This window comes from Schistocerca americana, chromosome 1, assembly GCF_021461395.2.
Source record: "Schistocerca americana isolate TAMUIC-IGC-003095 chromosome 1, iqSchAmer2.1, whole genome shotgun sequence".
NCBI classification, from domain to species: Eukaryota; Metazoa; Arthropoda; class Insecta; order Orthoptera; family Acrididae; genus Schistocerca; species Schistocerca americana.
This window is the reverse complement of record NC_060119.1, coordinates 1,046,564,729-1,046,591,100: the sequence shown is the minus strand read 5'-3', so window position 1 is coordinate 1,046,591,100 and position 26,372 is coordinate 1,046,564,729. Positions and strand designations below refer to the sequence as shown.

Genomic DNA, 26,372 nt, shown 5'->3' with positions numbered 1-26,372 from the left:
CGCGCCTCTGCATTGGATAACTACACCCCAGCCTTTTGCCCCATAAAATGGCAGATGGAAGGGAAAGTCCTCTCATTCACTGCACACCACAATGGACCCTATAATGCCCCATTTATAGAGTGGGAGCTCCTCATTGCCCTTGCACATTGCCCCGATACAGCTCCAGGGCCAGACCGGATCCACAGTCAGATGATTAAACATCTCTCGTCTGACTACAAGCGACATCTCCTCATCGTCTTCAACTGGATCTGGTGTCGTGACACATTTTCATCGCAATGGTGGGAGAGCACCATCATTCAGTGCTCAAACCAATAAAAACCCACTTGATGTGGATAGCTATCGGCCCATCAGCCTCACCAACATTCTTTGTAAGCTGCTAGAACATATGGTGTGTCGGTGGTTGGTTTGGGTCCTGGAGTCATGTGGCCTACTGGCTCCATGCCAGGGTGGTTTCCGCCAGGGTTGCTTTACCACTGATAATCTTGTGTCCCTTGAGTCTGCCATTTGAACTGCCTTTTCCAGGCACCAACACCTGGTTGCTGTCTTTTTTTTATTTACAGGAAACATGTGACACAACCTGGCAACATCGTATCCGTGTCACTTTATATGAGTAGGGTCCCAGGGGGCCACTCCCGCTTTTTATCCAAAACTTCCTGTCGCTCCGTACTGTCCATACCAAGTTGGTGCCTCCCATATTGCCGACCATATCCAGGAGAATAGAGTCCCGCAGGGCTCTGTACTGAGTGTCTTTCTATTTTTAGCGGCCGTAAATGGTCTAGTGGCAGATGTAGGGCTGTCGGTCTCACTTTCTCTGTATGCAGACGACTTCTGCATTTCGTACTGCTCCTCCAGTACTGGTGTAGCTGGGCATCACCTACAGGGAGCCATCCACAAGGTGCAGTCATGGGATCTAGCCCACGGCTTCCAGTTTTCAACCCCTAGGTTGTGTGTCATGCACTTCTGTTGCCATCGTACCGTTCATTCTTAACCAGAATTTTACCGTAATGACAATCCTCTCACGGCAGTAGAGACACATCGATACTTAGGACTAGTTTTCGATGCTCGATTGACTTGGCTTCCTCATCTTCATCAGCTTAGGCAGAAGTGCTAGCAGCACCTCAGTGCCGTCTGCTGCCTGAGCAACACCAACTGGGGTGTAGACCGCTCTAACTGTTGCAGCTCTACAGAGCCTTTGTTCAATCCCACCTTGACTATGGGAGTGTGGTTTATGGTTCGGCAGTGCCCTCAGCATTGCATTTACTTGACCCAGTGCACCACTGCAGAGTTCTCTTAGCGCCAGGAGCTTTTAGGACGAGTCCATTGACAAGCATACTGGTGGAGGCTGGAGTTCCTCCATTGCAGACCAAACGTGCACATAATTCTTCTGAGCATCTGAATTACAGTCTCCTTTTCCCAACCACAGCAGTTCAACTCCCCCATCGGCAGCCCAGGTCAGGGCTTATGATTGCGCTTTGCGTCCGGTCCCTTCTGTCTGAACTGGAGTCCTCCCCTATACCACCTGTACTTCAGGTCCATTCCCATACACCTCCATGGTGTAGACCTAGGCTGAAGCTTCGCCTGGACCTTCCCATGGCCCTAAGGACTCAGTTAATTCTGTGGCTCTCCCTGCTGTCACTCCCTCTCGATTCTTGACATGTACCGGGGCCATGAAGCGGTTTACAGTGACGGCTCGCTGCCTGATGGTCACGTCGGCTTTGCGTATGTACATGGAGGACATATTGCACAGCACTCCTTGGCAGATGGCTGCAGTGGTTTCACTGCAGAGCTAGCAGCCATATCTCGTGCTCTTGAGCACATCCGCTCATGCCCTGGCAAGTCATTTCTTCTTTGTACTGATTCCTTGAGCAGCCTCCAAGCTATTGACCAGTGCTCCCCTCACCATCCTTTGGTAGCGACTATCCAGGAGGTCATCTATGCCTTAAAACGGTTCAGTCGTTCAGTGGTGTTTGTGTGGATCCCAGGTCACATCGGAATTCCAGGAAATGAACTTGCCGACAGGCTGGCCAAACAGGCTACACGGAAACCACTTCTGGAGATTGGCATCCCTGTAACTGATCTACGTTCATTATTACACTGCAAGGTTTTTCAGCTTTGGCAGACGGCACGGCATAACCTCAGTATGCACAACAAACTGTATGCCATTAAGGAGACTAAGAATGTGTGGAAGTCAGGGCCTCTCCTAGGGACTCTGTGGTTCTCTGCCAGCTCTGCATTGGCCACGCTCGGGTGACCCACAGCTACCTCCTGCACTGTGAAGAACCAACTCAGTGACGGTGCGATGCGTGGTTCGCAGTGGCCCAAATACTTTTAAGCTGTCCTGCTTTGGCTGCCCTACATCTTCAACTTTGTTTACTGGACTCATTACAGCTAATTTTAGCAGACAATGCCTTATCGGCTGATCTACTTTTAGGTTTTATGCGTGGGGGGGGGGGGGGTGTTTTATCCTTCTATATAAGTTTTAGCACTTATCGTTTGTCCCTCTGTTATCTCTCCCCTAGTGCTTTAAGGTTGGCGGTTTTGATGTATTGTGAAGTGGCTGGTTTCTTCTTTTTATTGTTGTGGATGGCCAGCCATGGTAATCTGCTTTCTTGTTTTATCTCCTCTAACTGTTTCTTGTGTTTCTCTGTTGTTTTCTTGTCCTCTTTTGTTCCTTTAAGTGTTTGTTGCCTTTGCTTCATTCTTTTGGTTTTTCCTTCCTTTCGGTATTGTGCTGTATGTGTCTTTTGTTTTCTTCTTTCCCTTGTGGAATTGTTTATTAGGAACAAGGGACTGATGGCCAAGCAGTTTGGTCCCTTTCCCCCCTCTCTTCAACCAACCAACCAACCAACCAACCAACCATCACAGAACTGCTCATATGGAGCAGTGCACATACTGGTTCTCCATTGATCACTAGCACATGTAAAAGGAACATGGCAACTAAAAGGGATGCGAGAACTCGGTGCTGAAATAATCCTCTAACACCCCAGCACTCTTTCTCCACTATTGTCTGTTGTTCTTTTTACCCTTAACCCGACAGTCCACAGCTAGATGTCCATTTGGTAACAGCTGAATCATCTAATGGTACTCCTGGAAGTTAGGTGGCGCAGTGGCTAGCACACAGCACTGTCATTTTGGGAGGACGATGGTTCAAATCCATGTCCGGCTACCCTGATTTTGATTTTCCATGATTTCTCTAAATTGTTTCATGCAAAAGCTGGAATTGTTCCTTTGAAAGGGTACAGCCGACTTCCTTCTCCATCCTTCTCCAATCCGATGGATCGGATGACCTCGCTGTTTGGTCCCCTCCCACAAATCAACCAACAAATCTAATGGTATTCCAAGTCTACTCCATAGCCAGAGGTCCTTCATCCTTCTCCTTTGATAATGTCGAACCATTCCCTTCTCACTGCTTCCTATCAAGTTTCCGTACAGCCTCAACTTGCTAAATCAATTGATCTAGTTGTACAAAATTCCCTGGATGACTCTTGAACATTGTTCGTGTTCTATCAGTTTGGTACATTACTTCAACGTATGTAGTTCAAGATCTGTTCCTCTGTAAACTTTGAGCACCATTTTTAATTCTATTAACATAGTCCTTCAATGGTTCTCCAGAATGTTGCACCCAAAGTACTGTTTTTGCCACTAATTCATATTGTGCTGTATTAGACAATGTTTGCCTAATTTTGTGAGCTAATTTGTAACAGAGGGCAGCCTTTCCTCCATAACTTCCAACAGCATCTGCTCTAAACACCAAAAATCAATGGGACTAATAATTGATACTTTCTGGTGGTAGGCCTAGTGCCCGGCCTCTCATATGCACCATAGTTGAGCGTATCGAAGATTCTCTGTCTTCGTTAAGAATATTTCTTGCGTTTGGGCCTCCTGTATCTTGTTCTCGCGTCCATCCGACGCTCAACGTTCACATTATTTAGTTTAACTACTCCGTATGGGAGTTATTTCACGGCCTTTGTCCTCTTCCACGATGGTTAGAGGAAAATCTTCCTCTTCCTCTTTGAACAGTATTAAACTGATACAGATTATCACGTTGCTCATGATTGCTGTTATTCCGATCGTTCCTTTCATTCCGGCAGTTATTATTCTGACGAAAATTGTTTTCTTGCCAGTGGTCTTTGTTAGTCACTTTTTCTAAAAATGAAAAGAAAGTTTGGTGGTTACTGTCTACATATCTTTTGGAATATTCAGGTAATATCTTCCAGAGTTCCCATATGATTTCGGAATCAGTCCTTAAATTCCTTAAGTGAGCCAATCTCCTATACCATGACACAAAATTCTTTAATGTTCATTTGGCCTTTACCTTCGAACATTCTCACCATAAAAAACTCGTGCCAGAGGCTATTTTATATCTACTCGGACCAATACTCATCCAAACATTTCTGTCTAAATTCACTGAAGGTCATTTCTTCACTCCTTCAGTTAATTACTGAAGGTCATTGCTTTAGTGCTTGAGGTAATTCCCCATCGTCTAGCATCTCCTTCTAAACCACTAATTATGATATTTACTTTTGCCTGTTCTGAGATATTTTCAGGAAATAGCCTTTCGCAGTCCTTAATAAAATCCACAGGGGATAATCCACTGTGTTTTTGGTAAGTGTCGAATTTTTCTTCGCCCTCAAGTACCTTGTAAATTGGTGTTCTGTCTACCACATAAGGGCCATTACACATAATCTTTCTTTCTATGTCACTGATTTTTTCTTGTATACTAGAAGTGTTATTGCCAGCATTTCTCTTCGCTAAGCTCTACTTTCCTTTCTAGGTTTTTCTCAGTCACTTGAACAGTCACTCTCAGTTGAGAAATCTGTTCTTCATTCACTTCCGTTATTGATTTCTTAACATAGGAAAACTTTTCCTCAACCTTTGACTCTACCATAGGCTCAACCTGTTTCTGTATTTTCTCTACTTTGGTTTCAAACCTGTCATTAATGTCCACAATTTCTGCCTGTATATTATTAACAGATTCACCTAAATCTTTCACATCTTTCTTCATATTAATATAAGTTCCCCCGTCAGAAGACCTGTTTTTTTTATTAACTTTTTATGACTTTTGGTCATTCCTTTCCATTTGTTCACTCTGTTTCTTAAGTGTTTTTAGACTGTGTTTTCACAAGTTTTTCATTTTGAGCCAGCAAGTTATTTTGTGCTGACATTTGTTTGCTTAGAATTGAAGTGTTCTTGTTTTGTGCTATTAGCTGTGTATGCAAATTGTGTAATAATGCATACAAATCAATCGGTTGTTGTTCATTTTGTTGATTATTGTCTACCTCCTTGTCTTCCTCCTCTGAATCTACTTCTTTCTTAATCTGAGATGGGTTGTACAGCATAGAAGTCTCATTCCCCAAATCAATATTTTCTACCTGCATCAGTAAAATTGATACCTCTCTGTCCTGCTCCTGATCACTGTTTACAGAAGTGTCATCACTCTTGTCGTCCTGCTTCACTTCTCTATACTGCATATACTTATCTTTATACATTTTTAATAATTGCTTAAACCACATATATAATAATTTATACTGCTGTACTTTTCTTTAACTGCTTTAACAAATTCGTGCCCCTGAGACCTTTATACTTCTTCCACAAGAATCCTACCTGTCTGTAAAATTTATAATTGTGCTTAACTATGTATGGGCTCTTAACTTCTGTAAATGGTACTGTCACCAGGCGCCACGTATAACCCTACCTCTACTATAGTAATTTAGTATGCTTTTACCTAAATAACATAAAACCCTGTCTATATGTTGTCACACATACTATACCCCAACAGAACAAATAATCATGTTATGGGAAAAGCCACGTATAACCCTCTGACTAAAATTAGGTTTAGTTTCCAACTCAAGTGCACTATGGGAGAATATTCCTGTCAATAGGAAAAGCTAATCAGTATGTGACGTTCACTTGCTTTTTTTCTTAATTGATTGTCCTCAGTGTCGACATACTGCGTTGCTACACTGGCTGAAAAATGGGGTTTGTAATTTCCACATTGACTACTGTAAATAATGTAGCCAACAGGTACACAGTTACGTTTCACAGTTCTTTACTTTCACTGTTTACACCCACCAGTAATACACAGTCACATGGCCAGTGCACTATTATTTAACTTTCAATAAGCCTGATTAATAGTCCGCAGGCAAACGTCTACATACTGCTACAATAGTTTTCTGTTGAACGTCTATGAGCAGTAACAACCTAACCACACAGTTCACAGTCTTCCAAATAAATTTAACAGATACTGTCATTGCTTTAACACACGGCCTGTTGGTGTAACACTTTATTCACAGCTAAGTTGATGCATTGTTGTTGTTCTAACCAACACAGGTTTCTTGTATGAAACTCGGCCGTGGACTGATTGTCTTAGAACCAAAAATTGGGCCGTTATATATCCTCTCAAAGTAAGTGCTGAAACTACACATTGTTCGTTGTTTAACTTACAGAAATTACAATTAAAGCTTAACACATTCAGTTAACTGAATACATAGAAAAATTGCATCTTTTTGACAGTTTCTTCTACTGCGAGGGTTAAGCTGAATTATTTGTTTAAATGATGAAATTAACATATATAGTTATGCAAACAATACCTTTGACGAAACTGAAAATTACTTAGGAATTAATTAATGGCTGGTTTTGCTAACTTGTTTTCAAATAGAGCCAAATAGATCATTTAAGAATACTAGTAGTTATTCCCCCACATGTTTATAATTAGTACAGAATTTATATTTGTTTATAAGTCAACAATAGAATTTAAGTTACGAAACAATTACCGATTTCACCCTATAATGAAACATACTAACTAATAATAGTCAAAATAAATTAGAAAATCAATTACATACATAAAACTAAGCACAAAATTAGATCTGGTGTTATATTCTTTAAAACTAAGGGCCAACCTTTCTCTTTATGGAAATGCAGATTATACTCGCATGTGTTAATAGTAATTAGTCAAAATTGAAAAAGATTAATTTTAAGGTGGCAGATGGCAAAACGAGGGGAAGTAAAAATATCCCAGCTTGCTTTGTCACAAATAGAGTTACCTTTTTTACAGGATTTGACCATGTGATGTGTCTTATGGATAACTAAATCAGATTATTCAATTCTTTCCTAAGATTTTACCCAGCAGTTAAATAGAAACACAGTATGAATAGCCGTAAGCCATTTGTAGTCTCCATTTGAGGCATTTTGGACGAATTTGCAGGCAAAACTTCTCCTGCTCCGCAAAGGTGTTGCCTCAGTCACTGCTGCCTACAGACTGCGTGTCTTACTTTTGCTCTAGATAGCATGCGAATGCACCCTTGTCACCTTTTCCACTCCCCAGAGTGTCTTTCCTTTCAAACAAAAGCACACACCCATTTCTTATATTATTGCTAAGGGTGACCATTTCTTAAATTGTTAAATTTACATCAACATGAACAATTTATAAACACAAAATATTTTTAGATACGAAAGGTCATCAAAAAATTATGTAACATAATAAACAATTTACATAGTGTATTACTTACATTATTCACATACAATACAAAGAGCTTCAACCTCCAGTATAATGCACTTTACTTTACATATACCGAAAATATAGTATGAATATGCAAGAATTTTTAAGCAAATATATAAAAATGAACCATAAACAAATATTGTTATAACATCTCTTTGATTTCCTCGTTCCATATCCTCAGACCTCTTCTACTTCTTATTTCTTTTTTTCCCCAAGGGCTTCTGTTGCTGTTTTCGTTATGCCACTGCATCTCCAGATTATTTTCGGTACAAGTTCCTAATAGATAATGCTTCCTTCTTTTTGCATAAAACTGTTTTATGATTTTTTAATGTAATAAGTTCACTGTTTACTCTTCATTGATTTGACTGCATTGATGAGGTTTTTGTATCTTCCACTTTTTCTGCAGGTCACACTCTGCTATTCGTATATAGAGGTCTGAGCTAATATTGCGTCCTCTGAAATCATGCACATCTTTGAACCTAACTTTTCATTTATTAGCTCATAATCTGTTGTTGACCTATGTCCTTGTGCTCCTTTTTAATGGTTTATGGAAGCAGATTGTTGTAATTCATTACTACTATTATTGCAACAACTTTCTCCAAATAATCCTCCTGCTCCTGTGTCACTCCGTGCTAACTCACTTAGGCCTCCCTGCTTGACCGTCGTGGATTTCGCTGAAATTTTATGTGAACATTCACACAGGTCCATGATGAACATTGGTAAAGTTTAACATTCATTGAAGCAATACTGGCTGAGATGTTATAGAAAGGCAAAATTGCTCGAAAAAATTGGCACCCAAAAAAAAATTCAGAGTTTGACTTCTTACATCTGAGGGACTAACGATGTGATGAACATGAAACTTGGCATGCAGTAACCTAACAACACAAGGTTCTCAAATACACTATTTCAGTATCTCTTTCCCATGCCAAATAAATTACATGCAAATTTCAATATTTTGTAAAAGAGCTCAAAAATTTGCTAATTTTGATCTAATTTTGCACAAAACTGTGTTCTGTAAAACTCTCCAAACTGGGCTCATTAGAAAGAGCATGGTTTAAATGCCTAAAAGAGTATATTTGATTATCCATCGGTGACTAACAATGCTAGATAATTTGAATCAATGTTGTGTGCAAAAATTATGGCATGAAAAAAATGTAAACTTTGGATTGTTATATCTCATAAACACACAATACGCAATAGCTTGGTCGTACAAAGATGTGGAATACAAAATTTCATTCACGTACAGTTTTCAGATAACCTACAAATGCAAAACATTGTGAGAAGTTGAAAATACTGTATATTTGACATTTCTTTTATATGTACAATTTTCTGGTAAAGCTTCCAAACCACTTTTATTCAAAACAACATGCTTTAAGACAGTGGGCAAAATTTCCAATATTGGCTTCAATGCTACATAAATTGAGGCAATGAAAAACACGAAACTTTGGACACAACTACTTAGCAGCATAAGTTTTTCCAATATAAAATAAGTCACGTACTGATTTCTAAATTTAAACAAAATCAGTTGAATCTTTATTTTCATAAAAGTTACAAAAATGGAACATATTCACTTCACTTTACTTTCAGAAAATCTGTTTTTCATAAATGATTTCAGACTACTTTAACCACAGTTGGAAAGAGTATGTTTTCAAGCATCCAGAAAATAACACTCAATTTTCCAATCCCATCACCTTAGGAGTCACACCCGATAGCTCTGCAATACCAGCCATGGGCGGGTTTCTTCATTCAGGTCCCCCAAGCATGTAATTTGGTGTCTGAATTGAAGTTCCAGGGCTTTGTGGTGGTACCTGTGTGCTTACAAAGCCATTTGCGAAGTACCTTCTCTAATCTTTAGGAGTATCTCATGTAGGCAGAAAAGTAATATCAGTTTTGATTTTAAACTTCTCAGCATTGCAGTTTACATTTTTTGAAATTTTGGGGCCACTTTCTGCTGTTCATTTCAGACTAATCATAGTTGACGATACTGAAGGAAGAGAGAGCATGGAAATGAGGTGTTGTTCTGGTACCTAATAAGCATCTTGTCTTTTGAGCTATTAAAATGAATTGGCCGGACATTGAGGATGCGTAAACTTTATCAGTGCCTCATTTTGGTCCATTGGTATGGCAGTGTTTAATGCTGAGAAGTTTAAAATCAAAATTGATATTATTTATTGCTTGCCGCCTGTGTGAGATACTCCTGTAGATTTCAGAACTGGAGAAAAAAAACTTAGCAAATTCGTTTGTCGGCAGACTGATACCACCACAAGGCTTTAGAACCTAAATTAAGAAACCAAATTAGAGGCTTGGGAACCTGGATAAAGAAACACACCAGTGGCTGATACTGCACAGCCACTGGACATGACCCCAATGGTGATGGGCTTGCTGGGTACTTACAATTTCACCACGGATCAACACAATATATTGAGGTTTTATGTTTCAATTTAAAAACAAAAGCCACATCCAACAATACACGAACAACAGGTTGCTGCAATGTAGCCTTTTGCCATGGCATATTCCCATAAAGTCGTCCGCCATTTTCATGTATTGTTAGCGTACACTGGGAAATCGAATGTGGTTTTCTGAATGTTTGAAGACATACTCTTCTCAACTGATTAGTCTGAAATTAGTTATGGAAAACAGATTTTTTAAAAGGAAATTGAGTGTGATTCATTTTTATAAAAATCGAGTTTGAACTGATTTTGTAAAAGTTTAGAAAGCAGTGCATGAATATTTTGTATTGGAAAACCTCATATTGCTAAGTTGTCGTCCAAAGTTTTGTGTTTATCATGCTTTTCATCAACAAAATTGCCTCAATTTGTGTAGCAATGTTAACCCTGAAGTGTAAAAGCTTTAATTCAGTTATTTGGTATGTTATAGGAGAAGATGAAAAGTTCTGTCACTCGATGAGCTTCACTGGGAATCTATATGTTTCAACTAGATCATAGAAAGCAGGAAGTGGAGAGTTGACCTAGGTATAAATGACATCAAATCTAACCATGCCTTACACCTAGAATTAGGTGTAATGTATTTGAAGGCATATTTCTGCACAGACTGGTCTCCAAGGGATGTTGCATTTCAGTGTGTTTTGTGGCAGGAGAGGATCCTTTTCTCAGATTTGAGTGTCTGCCAATGAGTATTAATCAAAAAGCAGTCATATCTGTCTTTGTCATATGATCCAGTTTTATGTTAGCAGTAACCATGACAGCTGAGTTTATTGTCCATTGAAGAATCATGATGAGTTTTCTAACATTTCATGATCTGTACATTAATGAAAACTTTATAGGAAGGTGGGAAAATGCCATTATGTCTTTGTGTATACACTTCAACTGGTACAAAGTTGTAAGATTGACAGTCTGTTAGTTAGAAATGCAGAGCTGTGAATATAACAAAAGAACTGATGTAACAAACAACTGATAAACCTGATATGAGGAGAAATAAACGTAAAGGAAGTGGGTGAATTAAAATAGTTCAGTATAACTTTGTATCAAAATCTAAAACAAATTGAGACTGACATCCATGAGCACTTGTAAGTGAGACTCCACATGGACATGTACTGGCAGATGGGTTCAATGGTGGAAGAAGTAGTTTTTCCACATTATGTAGGTCATGTGCAATTGCAGTTTGATTGTTATTGCCATTTGAGGCCTCACTTATTACCTCTCATAGAAACCACTATTTTACAACACAGAACGAAAAAGAAGTAGTTTTTGCAAATTTAAATGGTATGCTTTGTCACCCATTTATGAAAATTATGCTATCTACACACACATTTTTTTAAATCTATGAATTGGTTGTAAAGACAATTTAATGTGATGCCTATTATTATAACAATGTGTATGAAAATCGTTATAACTCTAATTACTATGGCATTGACTCATTTTGAAGAATTGACATTCTTATGAAGAATTTAGTATGGGCAAAGGGAATGAGATGTGGGTGGGGAGAATGTTCCTTCCTCATTAAAATTCTATTCACACTTATCAGACAGTTCAAAATGTTTTCTTGTGTTTCAGTGTAGACTTTGAAATTGTAACCATCAAAACTATTATTTGTAGATCCAGTTGTTTTGTATCTGTGTATTCTGCAGCCTGATGTCAGGAACCTCTTATTCATATCGTACATTATACAAGGTAATGCACAATGTTCAGTAACTGTTTTCTTTCAGGATGGGTCCTGATGCCAATTTAATTTTTGTCCAGTGTTAAGTTAGCTCTGAAGCTAAATAGAGTACTCAAGCCACTGTGGATGATGCCATGGAAAGATAAGGTTTCCACAGGTTCTCCATTGTGTAGATATGTCAGTAATCAAACCGTAAAATACAATCATATAACAGTATTCAACACTTTCTATGGCAGTCCTTAAAGGCAATTTTCAGAACATTTGGGACACACGACAAAAATTTTACATGTTCTTAGTTACCACTTGATTAAACCATTAATTAAAATCACACACACCTTGTATCCACTGACAGCTGGAGTCAAAGACACTTTGAGCAGACTCCTATAAGCCTGTTCACAAATTTGTGCTTGAATTAAAAGCTTTTCATGAATGTTTTCTTGCTTTTTGGTCTCTGTTATTACGATGCTCCTTGCAGTTTTTGAAGCAATGACTTCATCCTTATGGTAATATAATACCCTGTAGTTCAGAATAATGTTTCCAGTCACATGCACTCATACAGCCCTAATAATAAAGTGAAACCTGTGCATACTTGTATGCCATGTACACTTGGGTCCTCAGGCATGTGCACACTAAAGTCAATCCTGTATTTGAATAAGGAATATTGGTTTAGTGATTTGACAAAGAAAAACAGCCAGATTACAATAAATTATTTATTTTTGATTCCAGTTACCAGTCTCTGTCTATATGATCATTTTCAGACCAGAGGCTCAGATGATGTGAGCAGTCAGTATTTGAAGCTGCTTTGAGTACCAACTGGAACATGTCATAAACTGCAGTTGGACTGTTTCTCATTGTTAAAACTGTAATTTACTACATTATGATTCCTCATTGACATAAAAAATTCATAATTTAATGGTTGTTGTGTCTCTTAGGTAATGAAAATTATGATTGGGAGGAATTACAGAGAAATGCACAGTACAAGAATGGATACACAGAATCTGATGAAACTATAAAATATTTTTGGGAAGTTTTCCATGAGCTCACTCCAGAACAAAAGAAAAAATTCCTATTATATTTGACGGGAAGCGACCGGATTCCAGTCCAAGGAATGAAAGCTATAAAGGTATTTTGAAATTAAATTTTAGTTACATATTCATTTGTATTATATTATGCGGACAATATTTTAGTAAATTTCTGATTAAAAAACTGAAATCATTTTTCCGGAATCTACTGAAACAGTTGAGAAATGGAGCATAGCAATCCAGTGCATGTAGTAGTCATTTGATTTGACAACAGAACCATCTGTGTGAAATAAAAGTTATGATTAACCATGCTAAATCATACCTTTCTTTTGGTCTCTGCTCTGTCTAAATAATTAATTCAGTGCAAGCACTCCAATTTTTAAAAATTAAAAAAACTTTTGCCAAGCTGTGTAGGCAAATTTTAAGAGCTTCAGATGTAGTGAGCATTCACGGAGGAACAGGGAATCAGTTCACAGCATCTCTCCATTGGCTTGGAAATAATTAATTAGTGTGTTGGAGAGCCCTTCAGACTATATAATGTGTATTTTTTCCTATGACACCAGTTATTCATCATGTAACTGAAATTAGTTGCTATTATTTCTACACAGTTATTAATGTTTATCTTGATCACAATTGTTTGGTTATTTTTAATAAAAATCCATACCGGCCACATATTAACAAGTCCATTTGTCATTCAGTGATAAAACAGAAACAAAAGTACATGAGCCAGTGCATTCAAACTAAACAAGATATTGTTTTTCATGATCTACTGAACACTACAAATGTGGAGATAAAATCATACCACAAAGAAGTAAAAATATTCTCACAAAAATAAATATACGGTCTCTCATCAGATCTGTACTTTCTAGTAGAAATATAATGGCTACACTGTTCATGTTCGAAGGAACTCATATTGGTGCTAGTTTGCACTGCAATTAATGGTTTGGCAATAATAAAATTATTAACAACATACTAATGTTTTCTTGTATCTTTATAGTGAAGTAAAATAAGCTGTCTTTGGATATATTTTGGACATCAAAAGCATGGTTACTATTATTAGTAGTGGCAGTCATCACCCAAGGACACAAAATGTAGTATAATTTAGGTCCATGATCAGTAGATTACTGAAATTACCTCTCGACAGAGGTGCCACAAAAATGTGTTTCGGGTGCCCAGGTCAGGGGGAGACTTAGCTACTTGGGGTTCTGGGCGGCTTTTCCCAACTCTGCTCCTTTTCCTTAACCTCACCAATCATTTTCCTTCGGCCCTCTTCATTCTCCTTCAACCCCCTTTGCCAGCAGAAGGAGCCACTGGCTCCAAAACCTTCCAAACATAATACTTTTCATGTGTGTGCTTCTGCCACTGCTTGGTAAGTAGATTTTTTCTCTCTCCAATTACTTACATTTTCAGAAATTGATTATTTTCATTTTTATAAACTGTGATTTAACATTTAAAATTACACTATTGGCAAATCAGTGCACTTGTTGTTGGTATGTCAAATTGGAGTAAATACAAAATAACCTGATTTACCTGAAACTCACATAAGAGTATCGACAACTTTAATTTATATGTTTCAATCGAATGAACCAGAGCACAATGTCATTCACAGAAAGTTGCAGCACATGTCACGTATACCTTGAAGCTTCACTCAAATATGGTTAATACGAAAAAAAGGGGGGGGGGGGGGGGACGCACCACACAGCAATTATCCACTTGGGATGGAAATCAGTAGATGTGGTGTACTTGTGCAGACAGATGACTACAGTTTCGGAAAAAATTGATAATTTATTCAAGAGAAAGAGCTTCACAAATTGAGCTAGTTAATAATGCATTTTTTTACCTTTGGCCCATATGCAAGCAGTTATTTGGCCTGGAATCTCATTAATTTGAGTAGAATTGTCTTCAGCAGTGAGCCGAACTGAGCCCTGATGACCAGTGAAGAAGTATCTGGAGACATCCCGGACAGCAGTGGGATACCAATCTGTCACATGCCATACTGCTCTGACAATATGGATTGATGGTCCGGGGTGCCATTTCTGTTTTTAGCTGCACCCATTTGGTTGTCATTTATGGCACTCTTACACTATAGCAATATGTTTATAATATTCTGTACCTTGTTTTGTTGCCCTTCATGGCAAGCTGTCCAGGGCTTACATCTCAGCAAGATAATGCCCACCTGCAAACAACGACAATGTCTACTGCTTGTCTTTGTGCTTTGCCAGACCCTGTCTTGGCCAGCAAGGTATCCAGATTTCTCCTGAACTGAGGACATTTGGAGCATTCTGGTTGGGGCCCTCCAACTATCATGGGATTTTGATGGTATAAAGCACCACTTGAACAGAATTTGCCACACTGTCCCTCAGGAGGACATCCATCAACTTTATCAGACAATACCAAGCCAAATGACTGCCTGCATAAGGGCCAGAGGTGGACCAACACGTTATTGACTGGCTAAGTTTGTGAAGCTCTTTCTCTTGAATAAATCCTCCACTTTTCTCTGAAACTGTAATTGTTTGTTTGTCTGTAGAAGTACATCACATCTACCAATTTCCATCTCATTTGGTTAATTCCTTTGTGCTGAGTTGTAAACAACATTCATGTGCCAAATTGTGTGTTCGAATAGTATCTCACCTGAGTAACAATGAAATCCTCAGCAAATCACAGTTTGGATTTCAGAAGAGTTGATCTGCTGAGAATGCTGTTTGCATTTTCACTCAACAGATTTTACAAACATTAAATAATACAGTACTGCTGGTTGTTATTTTCTGTGACCTATCTAAGGCACCTGATAGTATTCTCCTAGATAAATTGAAGTTTTATGGTATTGATGGTATAGCCAACCAATAGACAATGTCACATCTAACCAAAAGAATGCAAGAATTTGTGCTAAGAAATTCAAACAGTGTAGTCCAGGGACATTATTCTGACTGGGGAGAAATCACTTACATGGTTCCCGATGGCTCAATCTTAGGTCCACTGTTGTTCCTCATATACCCAAACGATCTACCATCTAATATACAATAAGTAGAATTTGTTCTTTTTGCAGATGGCACTAGTATTGTAATCAATTCAAGCATGCATACGGCAACGGAAGAAATGGTAAACAGTGTTCTTAAAAGTATCATTGACTGCTTTTCTGTGAATGGGCTCACCTTCTGTTTTAAAAAGACACAACATATTCAGTTCTATCCAGGGGTACCACATTTCTTCTGGACTAAATGAAAACTAAATAAATTCTTAGTTTATAAAACCAAACTGTCCTTTAAAATCCCTGTAAATCGTCATCTGAACTTTCTTCTTCTTTCTCTTCTTGGTTATTGTTGTATGCCACAGTTCTTGAAAGATTTAACAATAACGTCTTCTCATTCTAGACCATGACTGTGTTATCCACTGACACACTTGTTTGATTGTAGGTCATTCTAAATCCCCCTTTGGTGTGTGTTCATGTTGGGTTTCATCCATCATCCATTTGTTCCATTCCTCTCTTGTATACACTTTAAATCATTTATTTATCAAGACATCAAGAGGTTGCAACTGTTATGTGCAAGTCATCTTAGAATAACAGCAAGCTCTGTATTTCCCTGTATCAGTTTCACTTTCACAGAATTTTTCAAATTACTCCTGAACTGATCTATCACAAGAAGTGAAATCTTATTCAGTACATCATCCTCCTTTGCCTCCACACTCTGTTAATCCGTAATGTCATGCTAGCCTCATTCATTCAACCCCTCTCATGTGTGTGAACATCACTGCCTGGTGGTATTTGGTCATTGGATTAAGTTCGGTACCTTCAACACAACATGAAAGAAAACAATGTACTGCATTTTTTCATTGATTTTTTTTATTTTATTTTAGCACCATTCATGACAACAGTTGTGTTGCCCAGCACATCAAATGTCAGAAGAGTTTCATCCATATTTGCTATTTAGGTTATCTCCACAATGGTTTTCATACATTGTTGAATAATAAAGTGATGGGAAGATAATATTTTCTCTTCATACTCTTGTGGCATTTTCTGAGATGTTTTGGTTTGCATGCTAAGTCCATGATGCTTCATAAACCTGTTGCACCAACTAACTCTACCCAGAAAGTTTGTTAGTTCCACTGAAGTGCTAACTTATGACCATGTATTTGAATCATTTTTGTATTAATTCCAACCTCATTTTGACAGTGTCCTTGAATCCATTTCAGTGCATCATCTTACAGTTTTGAACATTTTGCATTCAGTCCTCTATTTGCACATTTAGCCTTCCTAACCTTTTTCAGTTCTTCTTTACTAGCGTGCATCATGATTGATTTTTTTTCTATTTGTGGAGGTCTGAAATGCTGCTCTGTTTCCATGTTCTTCTGCATGTGCTATTACTTTCAGTTTGTAGCCTGCATTATATGAACACCTTTTATGTTTTTCCATTACGAAACTAGCTACCAACACAAATATTTTACTGTTACCAAAACTTAAATCACTTTCATTTCCAGTTCACTGGCATTGTAGACTACAATCATGCATCATAGGCTAGGCAGAGTTCTGGATTTGTGATGGCAAGGCAGGAGAGAGACAGTGTTAGCAAGCTTCTACTCATGTTTGTCGCATCAATTCATGTTTGTTGCATCAGAACACTGCTGCTGTCAGTTGAATCCCGTGTTTCCAGATAGAGATAGGTGACCTGTGGCATAGAATATATGGCCATTTTTAAGACTAGTGGAAATTACCAGACACTGAACATTTCCATATTAATTTTGAATATAATCTGCATCTGAATTTTGGAGGCAGTTTCTCGAAGAATGTGAAATTGGCTCCTTGCTTGTGTTGCGCACTTTCCTGGATGTTAGTAAAAAACAATGAAGTTCAGAGAGATGGACAGAGGGAAATGATGGATCATGCTAGGCAGCATTATTAGATAAGTATTTTGCGCATGTTTCACACAAGCTAGGAGTGTGAAGATGTGAATATGGGGTACAAAACAGGCTTATAGACCATTCATAAAAGAATATAAACACAGTGTAATAGAAGGTGAACAGGCAGTGGTACAATAATTGTTGAAAGACGAGGAGTCTACCTGTCAAATTAATATCTTGTCAACAGTGGAGGCTAGTAGTTGATTATGTAGTGCATAGTTTGGGATATGGTGAGAAATTTGATGCTCCTCCAGTAAATGAATGTAGTTTACTTTCGTTTTGCACTGGCATGGCAACTTGCAAGATCCTCAAAAATGCTTTGTTGTTACAACAAAATCTCATTGGCAATTTTATAAACATAAAAGAAATATATGCACACAAATTGACACATTGTCTTAGTTATTTATACAGTGTGAGATACATGCTAAATTATGCAGGTTAAAGAAAAAACTATATTTTGACAAACATGAAGCATATTCATTTTTGGGTAAAACCTGCCAGTACTTTGAGATCAACAGCATATTTGTTGAGCATCCATCACCCTCTTACCATGGCTTGCCAGAAATTAGTGTTGAGAATTCTTCAGTTTAGTATCTCATCACACTGAAATTGTTGCCAATGATTAGTTGAGAAATAATACAAAAAGGACTGCTTCATTTCTCAGCAACCTACTCCAAAAGATGAAGTAACTTTGACCAGTATAGAAGAAAGTAAATTGCGTCAACCTTGGAGGTTTTATGTATCATTTTATTTCTTCACATTGCGTGGCACTATTTTGTCATAGCTAAAAATTACCTTTTCCTGGAACATTTGATTACTTTCCCTCAGATAAATGACGTATGTACAAAGGGCGTTCAAAAAGTTTTGCACAGTCGTCTCTATTTTTTTATTTTTTGCAGGAGGAGAATGAAATTTTTTGTGAACATACTTGGAACATTTAGCTGTACAATGAGCCTACTCAATGTAGCCTCCATTAGCTGTGACACATCTGGCCCAACGTTCTTTCCATGATGTAAATGCACTTTGGTAAAATTCTGGGGACTGACTTTTATTCCATCGCTTATCACAGGAAGTAAGGTCTTTCTCACTATCAAATGTTTTACTGCATAGGTGGGCCTCCAGACGACCAAAGAGGTGAAAATCAGACGAAGCCAAGTCCGGACTGTAGGGAGGATGAGGAACAATTTTCCTGATTTTCTTGTGAGTCATAAGTGCTGTATGGGGTTTGACATCGTCATGGTGTAGTCTGATGAGCTGACCCTAAAGCTGTGGTCTTTGGGTCCTGATGGCACCTCGCAGCTTGTCCAATGACAAACAGTAATGGTCCCAGTTGATTGTGCAGCCAGGTCCCAAAAAGTCAATGAAAATGGTACCACACTGATCCCAGAAGAAGGAGGCCATCACCTTTCGACCTGCTGTTTGTGAAAGTCTTGGTTTCTTCTTCCGAGGGGAACCCAGATGATGCCACTCCATGGATTGGGTTTTGCTCTCGGATTCAGACAGAAACAACCATGTTTCATCCTGGGTAATGACGCCATCAAAACACTGTTTCCACTCTCCAGTAAAGGTCTTCATGAGACCCTCGCACACATTCTTCCTCATCATTTTCATCTCTCTTGTCACTAATCTAGGCACCCAACGTGCACAGATTTTTCTGTGCCCTAGTGACTGTACCAGTGATACCACACTACCCAATGGCAAACAAGTCATTTCAGCAAGCTGTCATGTCATCACACATCTGTCATTTTGGATTATTTTAGCAGTGGTCTCGTTATTCACATCACTCACTGCCGCCGATGGTCTACCGCATCGTGGATTGTCCAGTAGAGAGAAATCACCCTCTTTAAACCTCTACAACCACCGCTGTATACTGCTGCGATACACTGTGTGTATATTGCTGTGATCCACTGTGTCCTCGCCATAAACAGGGAGCAACTTCCTGTGAATCGATGTGGCAGAGTCATCGCCAGTCTTGAAGAGGAACTCCATCACCGACTGTTGTCACAACCTGACATCTACTTCATGGTCCATTATGGCTCACCTGTAAATGAAAGAAAATACTTTTGTATACCCACTTATACCTAAATGTTCCAAGTATGTTCACAAAAAATTTTATTCTCCTGCAAAAAATAAAAGAATTAGAGACGACTCTGCAAAACTTTTTGAATGCCCTTTGTAATTACCAGCCTGAAGGGCAACAATAGGCGCACATATAAAAATGGTAATGACATTAAAGGTTTTAGAGAAAAAGTGGGAATGTCGCAAAGGGTAAGGTATGTTGATTTTTGTGAATGTTTATATATGAATACTATATTCTGTCTGGAGCTAAAAAGAAGATAGCTACGCAGATATGGTGTATGCTTGATTTAAAAAGTCACTATCCTCAATTTATCCAATGCTTATTTAACTTTTCTGATAAGTTTTGCATTTCTTTTGCGGTTTATAATGGCTTTCCTGGCCTTAATTAACATTCTTTTCTTCTTTTTTACAGATATACATCCAGCCAACGAATGACGACAAATACCTTCCTGTAGCACACACATGCTTTAATCTGCTTGATTTACCTCGATACAAAACAAAGGAAAGACTTCGTTACAAACTGCTTCAGGCTATTCAACAAACAGAGGGATTCTCCATAGTTTAAGGGGGCTCTTAGGTAGACGTATTCTTAGCTGTTGCCAGAATCAAATGAGATTTTTGAGCAATTTGTTTATGATTTTATACAATGCTGCCTTTAATGTTGACATATTCAGATAATGCCTATAATTTTTTGTATATACAATATGATCAAAAATACATGTTGAAATTTGATATATTTTATTTAAAGTGTATGGATGTAGAGAAAAGTATTGACCAGAGACGATATTTTTTATAGCTTATGAATGCAGGACAACATTCTTCAGCCCTAGTGCACCAAATTTAATAAATATGAATATGTGCCTGTAATTCTGCTCATTCAAAACAATACGATAAGCAAAACTGAAAGTATTTTTATTACTAGACTTAAATTTCATGTGGCTTTAATATTAAAAACACACACACACACACACACACACACACACACACACACACACACACACTATATACAGATTTATATATATAAAGACTGAAAGTTACGAAAATGTTATATATTAATAGATTAATAGAGGCATGTGGAGTTGTGGTACCGAAAAACAGGAAATCAAGTGCACTATGAATACTAAGCCTTGGAATCAAAATTTTTTGCTCAGAAAGGAAAAGAAAAAGTTGTAAATTAGCAGCAGTGATGATGAGGGATGAGGTATTGACAAACTGTTTGTTGGTATGTTATTGGTGCACAATAAAAATTAATTCCTTTATAATTCCTCAAACACAGTAGGTAAAGTGTAGCTTATAGGAAATTCAACAAGATGCTTTATGATATATTAGTGATTAATCAAAATCATCTCAGCTATATTATTACGCATTTATTATGTTACGACCAGTTTCGTTCATAGAACAGATTCAGGTTGCACAACTTGACAACCTGAAACTATTCTATGAGCAATAGTTGTTGTAAAACAATAAATGTGTAATAACACAGTTGAGTTGGTTTTTAGTAATCATGAATATTAGTATCAGTTGTGGTGCTCAACATGATCAAGATGGTTTATTTTTTAATATTGAGAAACATATGAAATACAACTCATATTTTAAAAGCATCAATCACTTAATGCAAAGTTTTAGATGGAATGAAAATAATGCATGAGAAAAGTCTTAAAAATCAAGTAGTGAGTGGTGGGGAAAACACTGATGTGTTGCACTTTAACATTAATAATTTCATTGTTGACATGAATTCACGTACTTGAGCTTCCATTTGTTATGCTCTTGGAACTCTGTGCAGTATCAGAAGTATGGAAAACTTGTTCTCTCTCTCTCAAAAAATTTGCAGCACCTCCATAGCAACTTCTCTTTAATTCCTGATGTGGCCATTGCTCTTTGTCTTTATCATGGGGGGGGGGGGGGGGGGGGTACTCATTCACTTAATAATTACATTAAAGTAGTTCATGGATTCAAGAGACACATGAATGGGATAAATTAATTTCATTTTGTGAGATATTTGGATGACTTCATTGCCTACATTTTTTTCAAAATTATTTAGTATTCTGAATTTTTTATTTTTCAGTTTTACATTATATTAATATTTTCCTATTTTTATGTTTGTTCCATTCTGCTGTATGCCTCAACATTGGAAGAACTTCGCTGTGTTATATTGTTCTTGAATCTGCCTTTGTTTTTAAAAAAAAAAAAAAAATTCTGATCTGTTTACCAACCCTTTTTGTCAAAAGTGCCCCTCTTTCCCCATATCTCTCAAGAAAGGTATCTGTAACTCATACATTTTATGATTGGCACTTAATGTTTAAGTAATGGCGGCAGCTACATCATGAAATGTTGGTACGTTATGTCTAACTATACGGTAGAGTTACTGTGCACATTTGCTGTGGTGGAATAATATATTTTATGTGTTTGTTTTTAGTGTGGGATATTTGTGAAAACAGTAATTATGCTTCTACAGATGTAGATGAGGTAACAGAAAATAGAAAGTACTAGGAGGTGTACAGGCTGTTTCAACAATTATGGAAGATTAAGTTTTGTAGAAAGTGCTACTTAATGCCTGCTGTAAGAAATTGCTCAGATTTGTCTGTTATGCTAACAGTACAAATGAAGATTGTTGAATTTAATATAAAGTATATTAAATTGTTCTGAGATGTGTTTATTTTTCCATATTACAGTTGAACTGTTATTTTGTGTTGTAGTATGTGGTTTTGTTTTTGCCTGCTAGTCATGAGAGTGTATGCATACTTTCAGAACACTGTTGAATGTGTGATGTAATTGTGATAGAGATGTATTTATTAGTTTTCTTCTATACTGTAAGTTAACTACAGTGTTTGACAAGTTTGCTGGTTTGGCTACTTCCTGCAATAACAATATAAAATGCTAAATTACGTGAATGTGCAGTGCAACTATTTATTACCTGTGGTGTGTTCATAAGAGCTAAAAGGAAGCACGCAGTCAGAGTACACGAAAGAAAAATTAACTGAAACCTTATGGAGATGATATTTAAGTAAAGACCAAATATGTTAAGTTTAAAATATAGACTTCTTTTCTGCATTTGTAACAAGGAGCTTACTTATGATAAAAAAAAACTTACTGTACATCAAGTTCCCATTGAAAAATTAAATCATTGTGCAGTGGCAGCGCAACAAAATTATACCAGTGTGCTACAGTGTGGTGGCCTGTAATCTTTTGACTTGGAATGGTAGTAATCATTACTAAATTGAATATATTAGTTTTATGTATATTAACTGAATTGTTTAAATATATTAAAATTTTATAATGAATAGTTTAACATTATGAGGAATAAAATAAAATTAAAAAGAAAATAGAATCAGCAGGAATCAAATCCTAGTCTGCGAATTACCAGTCTATGCTTTAGGCCATTCATTCACAGTAGAGTTGTGACAATGGCGCTTTAAAAATCTCTCATACTCTGTGCTTGCATAATATCCTACACCCAATTTCAAAGGAAAATATGGACCTTTTAAATTCAGTAATCTGTGGCAATCTTCCACATTAAATATTTGTTCATAACATGACATGCCTTTCCTAAAACCATCTTGATATTCACCTTAATTACTCTCCATTGTTGATTCTACTTTGTTAAGTATAATCTTGCAAATATTACACATAGCTGGTTTCAGACTGTTAATATACTATTTATTGTCTTATGTTATGTATGGGATCTATGAAGGCCACCTCTCCTGGTTGTTTTCATTTTCCAAGTTTAATTTTAGCTTCTTCTTTCTTTCTTTCTTTCTTTCTTTCTTTCTTTCCCCTTTTTTAAAAAATCATTTCAAAAGTTTTGCTGTAGTAGAGTCTTCTCCACTAGCTTTGTAAGGTTTCAATAACTTCAATTTCTTTGATAGTTGGAAGTAAATCTTGTTCTAGGTTTTTATGAGTGTTTGAGTATGTGAGCTTCTGTATTGGTTCTGGACAATTAAGAAGCTGATCCAAGTATTTCACAAATATTTTGAAATATTCAGTGTTACATAAACTAAATCAGTGAGCCTCATCCTACGCCTCTCTGCTGTTAAATTTAAGTTACATCTACCTAACTACTTAAATCTCACTTTCTACTCCAAAGATCTGTTAGAAAGAGCTGCTTTAGCAAATCTTCTGCAAAAAACACCTTCCTACTAAATTTCCTCATGTACTTGCTTGTTTCACCACCATCCAGCTTATAGCCTTTTGACTTAAAAGGGTAATGAACGTAACTAAATTGAATATATTAATTTTATGATATAATGCAAAGGATAGTTGCTACTCACCATATAGCGGAGATGCTGAGTCACAGAAAGGCACAACAAAAAGGTACACAATCAGCTTTCACCAACAAGGCCTTCGTCAGATTTAAACTAACAGCTGGAACCAGAAACTGTGGTCATGTATGTGAGTTGTGTGTGTGTGTGTGTGTGTGTGTGTGTGTGTGTGTGTTTTGTCTAATTTTGACAAAGGCCTTGTTGACCAAAAACTAATTCTGTGACAGCCTTTTTGTTGTGTCTTGCTGTGACTCAATATCTCCGCTATACGGTGAGTAGCAACTATCCTTTTCATTATATTGTTACATTCCATTCTAAATTTTACTTGTATAAATTGAACTGTTTAAATATATTTAAATTTTTAATTAGTAGTTTAACATTGTGAGGAATAAAATAAAATTAAAAGGAGAGTTGGTATTAGTGGGAATCAAACTCAGGTTCACAGATTACCAGTTCCTGTCTTAGACCACTCACCCACAGCACTGACATGACAACAGTTCTTTAAAAAGTCCTCATACGTTACACTTGTGCAGTATGCTACATGCAATTTTGAAGAAAAATACTGCCCTGTCGCTGTGAGCAATATAGCAATCACAGTGTCAGAAGGGATAGTGTCACATCAGAGCACGCACAGTCGAAAACAGACAGCTGTGCACATCTTCGGGTAGATCGTAGCACAACTGTCTATCATTTCTGCACTTGACACTGGTTGGTTTCTAATTATCATGGAGAGAGCACTGCAGAACATGTTTTCATCAGTTTTATAGTTTTATTTGCATACCAGCATGCATTCAAAAAGAAATGCTGCAATTTTAGTGCAATTTTCGGCTCACATTTGAAGCAATTGGTGTAATTTGTTTGTTATTTACAGTGTTCTGTAGCACATTAGTACATGATGACTGCCCACTGCTTGCATTGCATATTAAATGTAGTGTTAATATAAACCTACATTACAAATGACGTGTTGGGAGAAAGGCAGGTATGTGTGCTGTCTGGTTTGTGCTTACCTGTAATATTTTTTGTAATACATGTTATTCGAGTAAAGGTTAAAAGCTCTTATTTCTGGGAAAACTTTTGAGGATTATAGGTCATCTCAAACTTGCTACAAAATTTATGAATAAATCTACAGCAGCTTTATCTACGAATAACTTATTAATGCACAGAAAGTTCTGGTTGAGAATAACAAATTATTTACAAATAAAGAAACTACTCACCAAAAGGCAGAAGCACTGCATTGTCAGCAGGTACAAAAACAAAAAGTACAGAGCTTTGCTTTGCTAGCTTTCGGAATAAAATTCCCTTCTCAAGCTGCAGGAGAGAGAAAAACAAACACACACACACACACACACACACACACACACACACACACACACACACAGCACCCCAACCTCACCCCAGTACCCTCACTGTGGGCCATGAAAGGCCTGACAGTCTATTGAGCACAGTGTAGGGAGACAGGTGTGTGTGTGTGTGTGTGTGTGTGTGTGTGTGTGTGTGTGTGTCCGTCCTACAGCTCAAGAAAGGAATTTCATTCCGAATGCTAGCAAAGCAAAACTCTGTGCCTTTTGTTTGTGTATCTGTATATGACGCAGCGCTTCTGCCTTCCGGTGAGTCGTCTCTTTATTCACAAACATCTTATTACTTTACTATAAATTTTAATGGCCTTCATTACAATACAGTGGAATTGCAACTAGGTGATAAGTGGTTCCGGTTGAATAGCATTCATCCTCAGATCACACTTACGCTGCAGATGGTACCTAAGCTGAGCATAAACCACAAGATCATTGTAACTTGTTGGTATTCAAAGGCTGGTCAAAACATGACTATTAGCATACAAAACCATTAGGACACTTATAAATTTACTTGCTGCAAATATTACAATTGTTCATTTCAGTTACTTACTAGTTGCTTGTTTCTTCATCTGTTGTGCATTTGTCATGTTTAATAAGACTCCCTTAACTAATCCATGAGTTCATGTTAATTTCTTTTTGTTAAAAAAAAAGCTATAGCTTTGCTAGGTCACACTGCCCCATCCCTAGTGGTTGTGACTGAATATGGTAATTACCTGGAGTTGAACAAATGCTGCATGAACCCAGGAAACTAGAAGTGAAAAATCGGTGAAGAAGATTGTTCTCTAATCGATTGTTCAACAGCTGCAATGATGTCAATAGATTACCAGACAGGAGTTGACTGACATTGCTCGTGATTAACTCACTCCAGTGTGTTCCCTATAGTCATGTCGCAAACCTTTACGGCAAGTAATTGTATTTTCTGTGAACCATATCATTTCAATCATACTAGCTCCATGAACATTTCTATAACATTATGTTTAAATACAATTTTTAAAAAAGCACATGATGGAAACAATATACAGATACACACACCAAAAAAATCATTGAGGCAGCAACATTCCATTACGTGAACCCCTGTCTTCATCAAAGACAACTGCCACAACCAAGGCCACGATTCAACCAACAACACTTTTGCACACCTCTCAAG

At 37.4% G+C, this 26,372-nt stretch overlaps 1 protein-coding gene across 3 annotated transcripts in view; it reads left to right on the top strand.

Annotated features, from left to right (window-relative positions):
• Nucleotides 1-21,853, top strand: part of LOC124616941 (probable E3 ubiquitin-protein ligase HERC4) — a 208,849-nt gene extending 186,996 nt beyond the window's left edge. For all 3 annotated transcript variants that reach the window (XM_047145226.1, XM_047145225.1, XM_047145227.1), the window contains exons 21-22: nucleotides 12,550-12,740; nucleotides 20,027-21,853. In XM_047145226.1, coding sequence (XP_047001182.1) covers nucleotides 12,550-12,740; nucleotides 20,027-20,179 — 344 coding nt within the window. In that variant the 3' untranslated portion in view covers nucleotides 20,180-21,853. The remainder of the gene's footprint in view (nucleotides 1-12,549; nucleotides 12,741-20,026) is intronic.
• Nucleotides 21,854-26,372: the final 4,519 nt, after the last annotated feature.